The sequence below is a fragment of the Ailuropoda melanoleuca genome, chromosome 15, assembly GCF_002007445.2.
Source record: "Ailuropoda melanoleuca isolate Jingjing chromosome 15, ASM200744v2, whole genome shotgun sequence".
NCBI classification, from domain to species: domain Eukaryota; kingdom Metazoa; phylum Chordata; class Mammalia; order Carnivora; family Ursidae; genus Ailuropoda; species Ailuropoda melanoleuca.
In genome coordinates, this window is record NC_048232.1 from 71,257,226 (window position 1) to 71,275,030 (window position 17,805).

At 36.5% G+C, this 17,805-nt stretch overlaps 1 protein-coding gene across 4 annotated transcripts in view; it reads left to right on the top strand.

The window, feature by feature from the left end:
• The window catches only part of PARPBP (PARP1 binding protein), a 64,483-nt gene that overhangs the window by 11,655 nt on the left and 35,023 nt on the right, over positions 1-17,805 (top strand). For 2 of the 4 annotated variants that reach the window (XR_004620740.1, XM_002915471.4), the window contains exons 3-4: positions 6,970-7,203; positions 13,503-13,610. Coding sequence is in view for 3 of the 4 variants with exons in the window: in XM_002915471.4 (XP_002915517.1) it covers positions 6,970-7,203; positions 13,503-13,610 (342 nt within the window). In the remaining variant the exon portion in view is untranslated. Of the gene's footprint in view, positions 1-3,270; positions 3,372-6,969; positions 7,204-13,502; positions 13,611-17,805 lie in introns of all 4 variants that reach the window. The other 2 variants (XM_034643807.1, XM_034643806.1) reach the window with 2 other exon arrangements.

Below are 17,805 nucleotides of genomic sequence, written 5' to 3' on the forward strand. Positions count from 1 at the left end.
GAGTCTGGAACGTCTTTATTTCTCCATCAATTCTGAATGACAGCCTTGCTGGATAAAGGATCCTTGGCTGCGGGTTTTANTCTGAATGACAGCTTTGCTGGATAAAGGATCCTTGGCTGCATGTTTTTCTCTGAAAGAGCTTTAAAAATGCCCCCCCAAGCCTTTCTCTCATTCCAGGTCTCTGTAGACAGGTCTGACGTAATCCTGATACCTTTGCCTTGGTACGTGAGAAATTTCTTTGCCCTGGCCGCTTTCAATACTGTATCCTTGGATCTAATATTTGCGAATTGCACTATGACATGCCGTGGCGTAGGTTTGTCCTGGTTGAGCTTGGATGGGGTCCTCTCTGCCTCTTGGACACGAATGCTTGTTTCCCTTGCTAGATTAGGGAAGTTTTCAGCTACAATTTGTTCAAATATCTCTTCTAGACCTCTGTTTTTCTCCACCCCTTCAGGGATGCCGATGATTCTGACATTGGATCGTTTCATAGAGTCAGTAATCTCCCGTAATCTACATTCGTGGGCGTGGATTTTTTTAAGACCAGCTTCTATTTTCGTTTTTTCTTCTACTAACCCATCCTCCAGTTCGCTAATGCGCTCCTTNTTTCTCTGAAAGAGCTTTAAAAATGCCCCCCCAAGCCTTTCTCTCATTCCAGGTCTCTGTAGACAGGTCTGACGTAATCCTGATACCTTTGCCTTGGTACGTGAGAAATTTCTTTGCCCTGGCCGCTTTCAATACTGTATCCTTGGATCTAATATTTGCGAATTGCACTATGACATGCCGTGGCGTAGGTTTGTCCTGGTTGAGCTTGGATGGGGTCCTCTCTGCCTCTTGGACACGAATGCTTGTTTCCCTTGCTAGATTAGGGAAGTTTTCAGCTACAATTTGTTCAAATATCTCTTCTAGACCTCTGTTTTTCTCCACCCCTTCAGGGATGCCGATGATTCTGACATTGGATCGTTTCATAGAGTCAGTAATCTCCCGTAATCTACATTCGTGGGCGTGGATTTTTTTAAGACCAGCTTCTATTTTCGTTTTTTCTTCTACTAACCCATCCTCCAGTTCGCTAATGCGCTCCTTTGCCTCGGTGACCCTGGCCATCAGAGCCTCTAGTTTTGACTGCATTTGACTCATAGAATTTTTAATTTCTGTCAGATTCAGTCTCATTTCTGCCCTTAGGTATTCTATATTCTCAGTAACATTTTCGTTAATACTTTTATCCAGTCTGCTCATCATCTTGACCATTGTTGCTCTGAATTCCATTTCTGATAATTTGGATACATCCATAGCTATTATTTCTGTGGCAGAGGCCACAGACTCATTATCTTTTCTTTGCTGGGGGGTCTTCTCCTTCTCGTCATTCTGATGAGGAGAGATTGCGGGGTGTCCAGAGCCCAAATTATTGACTGGGCCCCAGGCCGTGCGCCCTTGTTTTATAGAGATCTTAGGGATGTGGGCTTCTTCTTTAAAGATTTTATTTATTTATTTGAGAGAGAGAGAGAGACAGACAGTCAGCAAGAAAGGGAACCCAAGCAGGGGAGTGGGAGAGGAAGAAGCAGGCTCCCAGCGGAGAAGCCTGATGAGGGACTCCTTTCCGGAACGCTGTGATCACGCCCTAATCCGAAGACAGGAGCTTAATGACTGTGCCACTCAGGCGCCCCGGGTTGGTGGCTTCTTGATTTTTCCGCCTGCCTTCTGGGGGAGGGGCCTGCCGCGCCGATACTCAGGAAACCCTGTTTGGGTAGAGTCTCCGTGTCCCTTGCGAGGGGGGATGGGGATTGGCACCCCGTGAGCCGGTATTTCCAGGCTTCTGTTCTCTGGTGGCTTTCCCTGGTCGTCTGCTGTGCCTCTTCTGAGAGCCAGAGCAGTAGCGGCCGAAATTCAGCCTCTGTCACAGAACAGTGGGATTGTGGCCCATTCTCCACTGATGTTCTGGCCACTTTAACTCTGTTTCTGTTGGTGCTGCTGTACCCTCCAGCATCCTGGGCTGTGTGCCCTACACCTGGCCTCCCAGCCCTCACTTCCAGGGCCGGCATGTCTCTGTCCTTTGTGTTTCTAATGCCGCCAGCCCCCAGCCGCCCTGCGTGCGCTCCCGGAGCTCCCGGTCTCAGTCTGGATTCAGTCAGCACCCCGGAGTTCCGGAGCTCCGTGAGATGCTTTGTGGCGTGTGCTCCCGGCTCACAGTCTCAGTCTGCTGTCTTGAGGGTGTGGGTCCACAGTCCACCTGCTCCCCGGTGCAGGTGGCCCGCCAGCCACCCCGTGCGCTCCCGGAGCTCCTGGTCTCAGTCTGGATCCAGTGAGCACACCGGAGTTCTGGAGTTCTGTGAGAAGTCTGGTAGCGCGCACCCGCGGCTCAGGGTCTCAGTTTGCTGTCTCGAGAGTGCGGGTCTGCGGTCCGCCCGCTCCCCTGTGCAGGTGGCTACCGCTTCCCTGCGCCCGGACACGGTGGCTCTCTCCCCTTTCCGTTTATCTTCCGATATCTTTGCGCGGTTTCACGGCTCCCTGCTTCGTACCTCGATACTCAGCGCTGGAGATGTTCATTTGTAGAGATCCAGATGTATCTTCCTGCGTCTCAGGCCGATTCTGTGGATGTTCATGCTGGTCTGGTACCTGTCCAGCTCAACTCAGGGGACTGGCTGAAAAAGGGGTCCCCTACTCCTCCGCCATCTTAACTCCGGACCTTGATGCAATTATTAACAATCATTATAGTATAGTAATTGAAGGATGTTGTTTTGGAATTAAGCGGACCATGTTCAAATCACCTTCTATTCCTTTATGAATAATTTTGAAACACAAATATGTCAAACAGGTAAGTGAAATGTACGCTGAAGAAAATTTAGTTTTCATTGTAAAAATTTTGATATGTTGAAATATTCAGTTCATTTTTTCTTCTGGGCTGTCTGTATAGCACTCACTCAGGATCTCTTTCTACTTGTTATTTTTCTACTTGCTAATTCACTGTGAACGTTCAGACTCTGGGTGGGAAAGAAGAGGAGAGGTGAATTGCAACTAAGCTTATCACAGTTTGTGTATGTGTGTGCATATGTGTGGTGGATATGGTGGGCTGCAGGTCTGATTGACTCTAACTCTCCATGTGAAGTTAGCTCAGGCACCCCGGCTGTGCAGACTTGTACGTCACTCAGCAATATGAAACAACATACACATATGCCTGCAAATGCGTTTGTAAGTAGTGGATGGTAATAAAAAGTTGGGGTTGGTTGTATATATGCTTCACCTATATTTTTCACTTTGTGTTTGCCCTCTCTTTAGGTTTTTAATTCTCTGAAGTTTGAGAACACAGGTATGATCCTGCCAGCTGAATTTGACTACAATAAAACTTGTGAATACCTATTAGAGTTATTAGTTATTAGTTTGCCTACTGACCTGTTTGTTTTCTTAGCTGCTTTAATGGGGATTAAAGAGAAGGTATATTAAAATAATCTTTGGGGTTTAAGTTTTAGGCATGTTTTCTGAGGGAAGTTTTTTTTAGCTTAAATTGGATAACCTGTAGGAGTTTTATACTGCTAGAGATTTAACTTATAGATTCATTGAAGACGACATGGCAAATATATATGACTTTTATTATTAAGTTGCAAATAGTGTTTTAGCTTTTCCTTTTCTTAGAATTGACTTCATAGTTTGACTCTGTCTGGCAATTACAGTATAAAGGCTATTTTTCACAAACTTAAATAGCCTTAAGAACGTTACAAATGTTCCATTGTATGAAACAAAGATATTAATTTTATAACTTCATGGAAAGCCACAGCCTGTGGTTGACCGTCAGATTTGAAAATGACCTAACATTGACATAATAAGTAGGAAGAAACAGTTTTTACAATTGTATTACATTTATCTAATACTCTCCCCCAACAAACAATTATTTTACTTTGAACAAGAAAAGAGAAAGAATGACATTTTTTTTTTAAAGATTTTATTTATTTATTTATTTGACAGAGATAGAGACAGCCAGCGAGAGAGGGAACACAAGCAGGGGGAGTGGGAGGGGAAGAAGCAGGCTCAGAGTGGAGGAGCCTGATGTGGTGCTCGATCCCATAACGCCGGGATCACGCCCTGAGCTGAAGGCATACGCTTAACCGCTGTGCCACCCAGGTGCCCCAAGAATGACATTTTTTGATCATCTACCATTCATCGGGTATTATTTAATCTCTACAATCTCATTTTATAACCGAGGAAAAGTATTCACAGGATTTTCAGTATTTTACCCATGGTCACATAGCCAATTAATGCTCTTAAGTAGACCTGCTATCTTTTCTGTTTTGATAACAAAAATTCCAGTTAGTTAAAATGTAAAGTTTATTCAAGTTTTTGAATAACTATAAAAATAACTTCAGCAAAATATACAAAGTACAAGTGCTCCGAAAAAGTGTAACTTCATTTTTTTCTCATTTTATTCTTATGAAATACAATCCTTCTTATGTCCATCAGAGAATTAAAGCATTGACCATCTTGAACTTCCTTCAGATATTAGCCAGCTGGCATGTTTTCCTAGCAAAACATTTTCTGATTTGACCACAAGCTCTCTGAATCAGTTGTTACTGGTTTGAATAATAGAATATGCTGTCATGGTGGGCACCTGATCATGAAAACTGATATCTGGAGTACATTTTTATTTGGATTTAAAATGTTTTTACAATCCCAGCATCAACACTGTTAATCTAGTCAAAACCTTTTCTCACAAGATCAAGAGCTTGCATTGTTTTACTTTAACTAGTTATAGTCAACAGAATGAGAATGAATTGTACATTTACATTAGGCAAAATTTTAATTTATTTTTCATATGAAGGATGTCATATCAAAATAGTTTTAGGAATTTTTGAGATAAAACAGCTTCATTTTGATACTGTGAATAGCGGAATTTATTTAACTTAAATGCCATTTGGAAATTTTATTGTGTAATTTTCGTGGGATTGGGGAGTAAAGTACACAATTTTTTTTAAAGATTTTATTTATTTATTTGACAGAGATAGAGACAGCCAGCGAGAGAGGGAACACAAGCAGGGGGCGTGGAAGAGGAAGAAGCAGGCTCATAGCGGAGGAGCCTGATGTGGGGCTCGATCCCATAATGCCGGGATCACGCCCTGAGCCGAAGGCAGACGCTTAACCGCTGTGCCACCCAGGCGCCCCAGTACACAATTTTTGATGCAATGCTGAGAAATTACAAATCTGTCTTACATTTGGGTTATGGATTCAAGATTTGAGAGTTAGTTTTTTTTGGTTTTTCATTGAATTAGGTTCATGAAATATAATTAATTTTTATAATTTTGACATAACAGGTCCCTCCAAGGACGGTAAGGATAGTTTTCTTAATTGTCTCCATAAAGATGAGCAAAAAGTTAATTATTTTTAAGGCAGTTTGGACATAATTGCCTTAAATTTGGATAGTAATTAGAAAACATGGCTGATTTTTATAAAAGAAATACAGATTTAAAAGAGTCAGGTAGAAAAACGTATATTATTTGGCTCTTTTTTTTTTTTAAGATTTTATTTATTTATTTGAGAGAGCGAAATAGCACAAGCAGGGGGAGCGGCAGAGGGAGAGGGAGAAGCAGGCTCCCTGCTGAACAGGGAGCCAGACATGGGGCTCGATCCCTGAACCCTAAGATCATGAGCCAAAGGCAGACACTTAACTGACTGAGCCACCCAGGTGCCCCTATTTGGCTCTGTTTGATTCTTTTTGTTATTTTTCATTGGCTAAAGAGGATATTACAAATTTAGTTCCAGTGAATTATAGTTTATTTGAATATCCACCCATCTTTCAGTGCAAATGATGGAAAGATCTTGGTGTTATCAGAAACTACTAACATATTAAGGGAACTTAACTGTGGAAGAGAGCAACATAATGCATTTCACAAAATTACATATGGATACTTAAAAATGCTTGTTACTCATGCTGTATTGGAAAGGAGTATTTAGAATTTTTTACTGAGGGGCGCCTGGGTGGCACAGCGGTTAAGTGTCTGCCTTCGGCTCAGGGCGTGATCCCGGCGTTATGGGATCGAGCCCCACATCAGGCTCTTCTGCTATGAGCCTGCTTCTTCCTCTCCCACTTCCCCTGCTTGTGTTCCCTCTCTCGCTGGCTGTCTCTATCTCTGTCGAATAAATAAATTAAAAAAAAATCTTTAAAAAAAAAAAAAGAATTTTTTACTGAATTAGGTCTGACATTTTTTGGATGGTACCATTATTACTATCTGAGATATTAAGTGGGATCAGAATGCAATCAATTAAAAAAAAAACCTTCAGCATGTCTACTGACTAATACATCATGTTGATATTGAAAAAAAGAACAATTTTACCTCAATAGGAACATCTAACAAGTTATAGAAAGAAACTGAGGCTTTTTAGCACTTGTTTATAGTTTAGTGTGTCCATGAGCAGGGAAGAATCAAAATTCTTCTCTGACGCACGGTTTTAGCACTGATATTTTGCTTTCCTGGAACAGTAATGAAATACAACGTGATTTTTAAAAATTTAGTTTTTATGATCATGTTTTAAGACTAACAGTTGGAATCGTGTGGTATGCGGTAGTTCGCTGTGGCATTGAAAGTTTTGGATAAGAGATACATTAGCTAGAAGAGCTAAAAGGAACTAAATATTAACAGAATCAAATGTTTCCCCAATCAGTAGTACTTAAGAACAAATCACTGCCCACCCATTCCCTCAATTTGGGGAGAAGAAATTTAGTGAAGAATGACTATATATTTGCTAATTTTGTTATGCACAAACTTGCCATAGTTGTTTATGTTTTATAAAACCATCAAAATCTTTTTCTTTTATATCTGGCTTTAAAATTATTCCATAGCTCAACTTGGATATTCTCTTCAAATCCACAAGAATCAATGTAGACTTTTCTATAACAAAATTCAGTTTGTACTTCCCATCTCAATTATAAGTTAGTGAAAATTCTGGCACCCAATTTTATGTTTTTATTTTTGGCATTGTCTCTTTCAGCACAGTGGAGAATTTACAGTTTCCCTCAGCGATGTCCTGTTGACCTGGAAATACTTCCTACATGAGAAGTTGAACTTACCAGTTGAAAATATGGAAGTGATTGATCATTATGAGGACATTAGGAGGACTTACGACGATTTCTTAAAGAATAGTAATATGTTAGATCTGATCGATGTTTATAAAAAATGTAGTGTTTTGATTTCTAGTTGTGAAAATAATGCCAACATATCCCCTGTAAGTATTTTTTAAATAATTCTATCATAAATGAAAATTCGACCAGATTTATTTTTATTTTAAACTATGGTATCAGCATTTATAGTAACTTGATAATGCTTTTGCTTTTTAGATCATGTTAGAAATGGAAATTTTAGCTACCTGAAAGTTAGTTTTTACTGGAAAGAAATATTTCAGTGGTAAATTTTGCTGAAATTCTGTTATTTGGTTGAAATATAAGAACAGCTTCTTACTAGATAAAAAATTTTAACAAAGAGATCAGTCCCAAATGCATGATTTCTTTTTGAATTCATGCCAAGGATTGCTTTTCTATTTTACTTTCTTGGTTTAACGTGCATCTATTCACTTGGCATGTGTTGTATAAATGATTGTTTTGACTTTCTATGGATTAATAATATTATTTTACTGAGATGAGGTATCGTTTTGGGATGATAGTGTGATGTAATAAATAGGAGGTAATATACTATTTTTTATACATAGATATTCACTGCTTTAGTTTTTTAATGAATATTAATTTTAAAACTAATGGGATGCCATCCTTTGCAGTTTGGTTTTATCTACATTAGAATTAAACTGTTTTAGAATATATTTAGATGTATCTAGTTTGTTTTAAAGTATTGAAATATATTTCTTTATCTTAACATTTATTGAGTACCAATGAAGTAGTAATTGAATAGTGGTAATAATAACTAAATAATTATAGATATAATTAGGAGAAAATGTTTATTATATTTTCTAAGATATTAAAATATTTTATAAATATTTCTATCTGATACTTGGGAATCATGTTTTGGCTGCTTGTAATAGAAATCTCCATAGTAACAGTGGTTTAAGAAAATGGAAGTTTATTTCACTCTTTTATAAAAGGAGTCTTAAGGTAAGCATCTGGGAGTGATGTGATAGCTCTGTGGTTATCAGGTACCTAGGATTTTTCTGTCATTCTGCTCTCCCATCTTAGCTCTTTTTTTTTATTATTATTACAATTTTTTTATTATGTTAGTCACCATACAGTACATCCCTGGTTTTTAATGTAAAGTTCGATGATTCATTAGTTGTGTATAACACCCATCTTAGCTCTTGACCTCTACCCTCAAGATCATTTTGGTCCAGATTCCATATCAGTGTTCCTTGCCTTAGGAAGTAGTAAGGGAGCACAGCACTCTCCTTTCCTTTTAAAGAGACATAGCTCTTTTGCTTCCATGTCCTTGCCCAAAGCTTAGTCACATGGCTACACCAAGATGTTAGGGAAGATGAAGAATATAGTCTCTTTTTTTTCTGGGTAACATGCCAGAATAAAAACAAAATCTCTGTTACTGAGTAAGAAGGGGAGAGTGGATATTGGCAAGCAGTTTGCTGTCTTGGCCTCACTGCACTATAATGGAACCCTCTCCCTTGTTGTAGCTTTTTTTTTTTTTTTTAAGATTTTATTTATTTATTTGAGAGAGAGAACGAGAGAGAACACGAGTTTGGGGGGGCAAGAGGGAGAGGAAAAAGCAGGCTCCCCGCTGAACGTGTAGCCCAACACAGGGCTCAATGTTGGCTTTGGGGCTCAGTCCCAGGACCCTGGGATCATGATCTGAGCCAAAGGCAGATGCTTAACCAACTGAGCCACCCAGGTGCCCCCCTGTTGTAACTTTCTGAGACACACATGCATACCCGCACTATGGTAAAGATACTTGTGAGGGAAGATAGGTTTTTTTTTTATTCCTCCCTACCTATATTTTATTTGCTTGTAGAGCAAGATTTTTGACTACTTTTCGTACAGTTAATTTAGAGAGGCTAATCAAACACAAGTATTGGATTGTAGGAACAACAAAGAGAATCTTCTGATAAGCCAAGGAGCATATAATCTGCCTGAGGTTTTTGGGCACATTGTTTTCACCTTATCCTTTGCTCCTGTCTAAATCTTCTAATGAGCCTCTTCATTTAAGTACATCAACTATAGTATGAGATATAGAGGTCTACATTGGAGGGAGTTCTGTGTCTCCAAATATCAACACATTGTTCTGCAGAACATCAGGAAAGGAGTGGAAGCTGCTGAGATGATAGTATGTGAAGTTGAAATTTTTCTGCACTTAAAATGGGAGATTTGATCTCTGATACTTGTTTGCTCTAGGGAAATTTCCAGTGAAGAAAAAGTGAGCAGGAAAATAGATCCCTAGATTGATGTCCTCAAAAATGCATTAAAATAACCCTAATTTATGGTAAAAGTGTATTAAAAGAAAGATTTATTTATTTGAGAGAGAGAGAGAGAGGAGAGGGGTAGGGGGAGAGAATCTCTAAGCAGACCCCCCATTGAGCAGAGTCTGATGAGGGCTTTGATCCCACAACCCATGAGATCATAACCTGAGCTAAAACCAAGAGTGAGATGCTTAACTGACTAAACCACCCAATGCCCCTAAAAGTGTCTTTAAATATACATATGCTTATGTATCTTTGTTTCTTATTAATTATAGCCTAAATAAGCAGAAATTATGAGGAATTAAGATAAAGGTTAGACAGGGATGTTCTGGGAACATGATAACTTGAACAATGCCCCTCTCTCCTGTATTTCATACATTATAATTCATCTCCTGGGGAACATGGATGCAGGGCCTGTGAACATCCGGGAGCATATAAGGCCTTGAATTCTAAATGGAGTCCAAGTAGAGACAACTGGTACAGAGTTTGCTTTCTCATGAATTGAACAATTATCTGAAGAACATTGGAGACCTGGCCCAAGGAGAAGAAATGGTAGATCTCAAGAAGAGCTTAACAGTCCTCCAAAATCTGGGGATTTTCTGAGGAAGGTCAACAAATACCCTCTGTGAGTGTGCCGGGATTCTCTGACTCTGGAAGGCAAGAAGTAGCTGAATGGATGGGCATACTGTTGGCGATGCTTGAGAGACTACAAAAAGGCTTTCCCTTGGCTTAAGCAGGTGACTGGTATCCTGTTTATTTTCCCACTAATGTTTCATAAAGAGTAGAGACTATTTCAACTTCTGTTACTTGTAAAATTGTCATCACTTAAGGTACCTCAGCAGACAAGGCTGAGCCTCAATGAGCCAATGAAGAAAAGCAACAGCCACTTAAGGACTCCCAGCAGTCACAGAAAGATGAGTTAACTCATCTGAGTTAACTGTGACCAATAGAACAGAGCTCTTAGTGGTGAATGACAACTTGAATTCATAAATATAGTAAGTACTCAAGGAAGTTCAAGGATACACCTAAACGTAAGACTTTCTAGATTTAAAAAAAGGAGAAAAAAGAAAAGCCTTCCCAATGCAACAGATGAATTCAGACACAAATTAGAGCTCTGAAAGTCAAACGCAATAAATATTTAAAGCACAGGGGCACCTGGGTGGCTCAGTCGGTTAAGTGCCTCCCTTTGGCTCAGGTCATGATCCTAGGGTTCTGGGATCGAGCCCCATGTTGGGTTCCCTACTCAGCGGGGAGCCTGCTTCTCCCTCTCCCCCCTGCTTGTGATCTCTCTTGCTCTCTTTCTCTCTCTCAAATAAAATCTTCTTAAAAAACAATCTTTAAAAAAATATAAAGTACAGAGAGAAAAATATAAAGATGAAGAAATCATAAAGGAAAAGTTAAGAAACTTGGAGGTTGAATCTAGAGGATTTAGCATAACAAATGATAGGAATTCCAGAAGAGAAAAAGGAACAGATACAGAAAAAGTCATGATTAAATAAAATATTCCTTCTAACCACATTTGTTATGACAAAATTTCTCTAAGTCTGTTAGTTAAGAGTGTTTATGAAGTTCCAGGCTGTATTGAAAAGACACATACCTAGACATATCCTGGTAAAATTTCCGAACTCTTTAGGATAAAGATAAATATTTTAAGTTTCCTGGTGGAAAGAACAAGTTATTTAAAAAGAACAGTGATTAAATAACATGTCTTGGAAGAAGAGGACAGTGACCTAAGAATCTTATCCTCAGCAAGGTATCACTTACCAGCTAAGTTAAAGGAAGGATTTTGTGAGGATATGCAAAAATTTGAAGAATGTCATCTTCATACTTCAAGTGAAGAAGCTGCCCTTTTAAAGACCATAATAATTAAACAGATGAACTGGAGAGCAGATATCTGTCTAGGGGAAGATGGTAATGAGCAATGAAACTTGGAGGGTATGTGTGTCTAGTTAAAATGATAAGGATGGATTGGGAATATGTGTGCTAAAATGGAAGGCTTATACTAAGGGAGATTCTGATATTAGTTTACAATTAAAATGGCTAAATATTGTAGTTTGTTGGGGGTAAGCAGCAGTCATTTCACTTCTAAATAATGATAAAGAAATGGGTCTGATGTGAGTACAATAAAGTGAAGGTAACCATTAATTGAATGGAAAAATATGGCTAAAAAGAGGATTAAGTATGAACCATGAGAGACTGTGGACTCTGGAAAACAAACTGAGGGCTTCAGAGGGGAAGGGGTCGGAGGACTGGGATAGGCTGGTGATGGGTATTAAGGAGGGCACATATTGCATGGTGCACTGAGTGTTATACGCAAATAATGAATCATGGAACATTGCATCAGAAACTGGGGATGTACTGTATGGTGACTAATATAAAAAAAATTATTAAAAAAAGGATTAAATTGAATAACAGCTTATCAAATCAGGAAGGTATAAGTCAGTAAAATTAATAGTGTATCACAGAAAATCCATTGTGGTTTTTGTGCTTACCTTAGAAAGCTTTACTCTATATTATCTAGAATCCTTGTCAAATTTTTATGTCTAGGAACCCCTTTGTACTCTTAAAAATTATTTAGGGCTACAAGGAGATTTTGTTTATATGAGTTATATCTGTTGATATTAAAGATTAAAATTGAGATATGTTTAAAGTATCAGTTATTAAAATAGTAATAACAAATCTATTACATGTTACCGTGAATATTATTTTATGAATAAATTTTCCAAGAATACAAAAATTGTGAGAATAGTGACACTGTTTTACATTTTTAGAAATATCCTTGATGTCATGTGTGGATTCTCATGTCTGTTTCTGTTTGATATGTTGTTTTGATTATATAAAGAAACTTTGGATTCACATTGGTACATAGTTGGAAAAGGGAGAAACTCATGGATCCCCAGGATGGGTCTTGGGGACCTCAGGAGTCCTTGGACCATACTCACTGAACTGATCTAGAATATTGTACTTTATATGTCATTAAACATGAAAATAGTTTTAAACCAAAGGGTAATATTATCCCATCTAAACAAATAACATTGTGTTTATGGAAGAGTAAATCTTTGCTTTTAACATCTCTTCTGAAAACATATGAACTACAAGTGTGAGGACTACCTCTATTCAAAATTTGTTAAATAGTAAATTATTTTTAAAAAAGAAACACACCGAGAAACAGACTCTTAAGTATGGAGGACAAACTGATGGTTACCAAAGGGGAGGTAGGTGGGGGAATGAGTGAAATTACGTGATGGGGATTAATGAGTGCACTTCTTGTGATGAGCACTGGGTAATGTATAGAGGTGTTGAATCACTATATTGTATATCTGAAACTAATAAACTAATAAAATACTGTTAACTATACTGGAATTAAAATAATTTTTTTTAAAAAAACAGTGATTGTCAAACACAAATTCTCCCAAAATGATTTTTCTTGGTATTGGCTAATTGAATTTAAATTTAAAAAGAAAAGAAAAAAGTATATATTGGTGAGTTGTTTTAGTTATAATTTTGCAATGGCTGAGAGGACATGTAGTTTGCAGTCTCATTAGACTTCATTAATTCAGTTTGTACCTTCCCTCCAGGTTGACTCATTAGGAATGGGGTGTGTGAAAGCCTATATAACCTTAGATCTCTTAGAACAAATAATATGGAGATGTTGAGTAGTGTCCTAGGGTGAAAGCAAATGTCTTTATAAATTATTTTTTCATGGAGATTCTTATTTTGTTTGAAATATTATGCTGTTAGGACATTAGGTTTACTTATATATAATTCCAAGATGAAGCATTTATTGTGTGCCTTAGGTAAGCCTTTTCTTTGTCATTCATTTTTTTCTATAAAAACTAAAAGCTCAGATTAAATTTCCAAGGTTATCTTTTAACTCTAAACTTGTGAACTCTTATGAGTACAGCCATTGGAAACAAGCATTATGTTAGAAAGTTTACAGCCATTGGAAACAAGCATTATGTTAGAAAGTTTAACTCCATATGCACTTACTGCCAACAAAGATCAGGTAATAATACTGTACACTGGAATATCAGTGACACTATGTACAGCTTGGTGTGAAATATTTTTTATAGTTGTCATAGCACCTTATCATTAGTAACCTCCTGTGTTTTCTACAGAGTCAACTACGGGATTTTCTGTCTGGGAGACAGTATGTAGTAGCTGATGAAACTGATCTTTATGTACCAAGATCACCAATGAGTAAACACAACCAGGATAATGAAAAGGTACTGATAAATTGTGAGTAAATTAAAGCAGAATATGATCCTTTTCAAATCACCATGAGTTTGTGCATTACAGTTATTATTATTAATTTTTTAATGTTTTTAATTTGTTTAGATAAAACTGTATTTGCAAAGAGTAATACATTAGAGACTTCTGAGAGCCTAACAATCAGTTTCTTCCCGGTTTTGGGCCAAGGTAACAGGCAGTGTGCAAAAATAGGTATCACTCTTAAGTCTCTGAAAAGTAATTGGAAGGTCTGGGTTGCCAGAATTCTTTGAATCTTTGTATTTGGTAAATTCACTTACGGTTTTAAATGAATCATTCTTGGCGAGGATATGTACAGTTGAAAAATCTGTTCTGTCTCCTTTGCAGTAGATAACTGATACATCACAAATTGTGATAATAGAGTTTCTTGTGCAAACAAACCACAGAAAACAAACCACAAGTTTTGTCTAATATAATTTACCTTCTGTTAAATGCTATGCTAGGTACCTAATTAAATATAGTAACTCCTTACCATGGGGATTATGTTTATGGAAGTTTCTATGGTAAATAAAGTCACCATTGACAAGATAAAAATTTAGGAGTATTAGAAAAAGCAGTAAAATTACATTCAACATATCTAAATCCATCTTCTTCATTCAGTTTGATGAATCAGCTTCTTCATTTTTAAGAAAATATTGTTAAGGCAGATTCTCCCATAAGTCCCATGCCATACAGATGGCACTTTAAGAAATATATTTGTCACTGGCCAAAGTTAAATACCTGTGCACCTACTTCCTAGACTTATGTGTTTGAACATCTGCTTCTAATAAGTTTTTCTGCTGTATTTGAAAGTTAAGTTTCTAACATCATGACATTTAATCCCTAAAGTTCTTCAGCATATCATTTCCTGAAAGTAAAGGCATGGCCATAATATCATTATCATATATAAGAAAACATAAGTATTCCCTAATATCACTTACCGTCTTCCCTATTCAGATTTCTCCATTTGTCCCCCAAATGGTTTTATATCTCTTTATATTCTTTTAATCTAGAAGAATTCCCCTCAGTCTTTCTCTCTTCTTATTTATCTGTTTAATTTCTCCTGGTATTATTTATCTTTTTCCTCTATTTCCAGTAAACTGAAAGTTTTATGCAAAAGCTTGCTTAGGTTGAGGTTTAACGTTTCATAACAAATACTTCATAACTGATGGTGAGGACCACATTAGGAAACACAAATTCAAGTTGTCCCGAATTGCCAGATCTCTCTTTGCTATGAGCCAAAATCTATGGGGTGGCACTGTAAATTCCCTGTTTCCCAGCAGCCTTTTACCCAGTGATTTTGCACATGCATTCATGATTCTTGTCTGAATCAGTTATTTCTTTAGTGTTTGCAAAATGGTGAGTTTCTAACTCTGTCGTGTCTTTACATTAATTAGCTGACATTTCTCAGTAAAGCAGAGCTTGGTAAGATAAAGCTATTTAGGGAACTAGTTCACTAAGAATGGCAGAGTCACTACTTAATTCTTTCTCTTTCATTACCAGTTTAGGAGTTGGGATAATAGTTATTTATAAGATAGGATACAAATTAGATATTTTTTTTATCTTTCTCCTTTTTTATGCGTGTATTTATTGCTATGAACTCATGAATTTTTATTTATTCAGTTTTAAAATTAATTGCAGTCATTAATCTTTGATGCTGAAATGGAGGGCTTCCCTTCAAGCTGCCTTCTGTGTCTTTTTTACTTTCTCTATTAGACTTCTGAGCACTTCCCTTTTTTCTGGCGTAACAAAATATTCCAAGTCCATCTTTGAATATTTTCTGCCCAGATGTGATTCCTTTCAGTCATTTGTAACTATTTTCTCTTGCTTGAAGTTAATTTTTCACTTACATTGTTTTTCCCTCCTGTCCCAAATATTGGTAAAATGTTTACCACATGCCTGGTCTTTTCTCATTGGTATTTAAGGGGTACATTCATATATCAAGAGAGTTGATCACTTATTCTTCTCTCTGATTTATCTTACAGGCTCTATAGGGAGGAAACAATAATTGTTATTGTATCTTAGAAATTAGCTAATTTGTATGTGTAAAATACCTAGGTGTTTATAATTTTCGCTTACAGATATAAAATGTTATCTTAAATGGATATCCATGAAAAAAAGAGTATAGCATATAGAAACTAATAGGTCTTCATTGCAAGCATATAGTTTTCTCATTTTAAAAAACAGTGATAAGTGATAGTTTCATTGTGTTAATCCTCTGTTAGCCAATAGATTAGATTTCATGAGGATGTTAAAGTAGCAGCCTCCTCTCAACTATTTTTCTGTTACTTGCAGACTTCTAATTTTTCTTTTTGCAAAGTATTTTTGGAAGGCAATGTTTTTCTTTTAAAATTCCAAAGTGACTTTTTGGGCTCAGTCTTGCATAGATATATTTTGATCACAAAATGTAACTTACTAATGCCACACCATAGTCATCAAGTAGATGAATGGCATGAATTTGAGAAACAATATTTTTGTTTCCTTACGTTATTTTTCCTAAGGTACTAAACTGATTTAGAAGTTTTGAAGTAAAGAAGGGAAAAAATGAAATAAAAGCCCTAAAAGAAAATCATCAGTTAAATAAAAAATTCTACTGGTATATTAGTTCTAGTCCAACTCTTTTTTTTTTTTTTTGGTCATTATATGTAAGAATTTATGTGTTTGGCAAAGGAAGTAAAAAAATAACTGTATAAATTATTAATCTCAAACTAGAAAAACTTTCTTTAAATTGAGATTGAATATCTACATTTCAGTAATAATTAATGGATAGGAAAGGAAACTTGAAATTGCCAGAAAGCTTAAATAAAATTGTTCAACTTCTAAACAAACATTGCAAATACTTTGTGGTATGGATTGAATCAGTTTATTAAATAAATAAACAGAATATTATCTTTATTTTTGGTATCTTGGTAAAAGCTTCAATCTTGTGGATTTTTTCAATTTAGGCCCTTGCTTCTGGACATCATAACTGTATTTATGTGGAATGCTTTTCCAGAGAGCCTCTTTAAAACACACTTGCAAATACAAGAGCAGGGAAACCATAACTGCCATGTTATATGACCATAATGATAGGGATAGATTTCCAATTGCACCCATGAGTTAAAAGAAACACTCTAACTGTGAGGACTCCAAGATGTTTTTCCCTGATGTTTGTCTAGCATCATAGATCAGAAGGGCAGAATTTGCTAGCCTTAAAGAACAAGTCGTAGATGTGATGGTTTAAGCCCTGCTTTGTACCCAGTAAGGATCAGATATATACATTTTGGTAAATTCTCATTATTTTTGGACTGCAGAAGCACAGTGAAACAGGGATTGAATGAAATCAGATGTATAAAGAGTAAAGTTTCTAATTGCAATGTGAATGTCACTTTTTCTTTCCTTTGATTTTTCACAAAATGTGTTACTCTTCTGAAATGTGAAAGTATAAGATAAAGAGAAGATTCATATGTTTTAGACTATTGAACTGTGCAGTTAAAATGGAAACTTTTATATTATAGATTTACATGAAGTATTATGATTTACACTAAAAGTAAAGATAAAAGGACATTTGAAATCTAAGCAGAAAACTATATTATGCCTTAAGTTGTAAAATTTTAGGGTGGACCTTAAGGATGATTTTAATTTAGTTGTACCTTGGAGTAATTTTTTTTAAGGCAATGTAATACAATTATATGAGTGCTTATTTGATCCAAGTACGTTTTTATCAATAGTTTTCATTTTGAAATTTCTAAAAGGACCAAATACACGTATTAAGCTTTTTTCGTTTATCATTGAACAAAAACTAATTGAGAACCTGTTAACAAAATGGACTGATTACCTGATATAATGCCAGTCATTCTATTAGGCCTTAAGGATACATCATTTGCTGTCCTGGAATTCATGAAGTAGTAGAAAGATTAAGAAAATACACAGCACCAGAAACCATTAAGATCTATGCAGGAAATTATAATTGACTAATATGCATAGGTATAACAGGGTGATAAGAAAGGCAGTACATGAATTACTGTTCTATACTAGGAGATCAGGGAGCCCCTCTGCAAAGGTAACATTTGTCTCATATTTTTAATATTTAAGAAAAAATTTTTAGAGGGTTAATATTTAAGCTTTTTTTTATTTTAATTTTTTTTATTATATTATGTTAGTCACCATACAATACATCCCTGGTTTCTGATG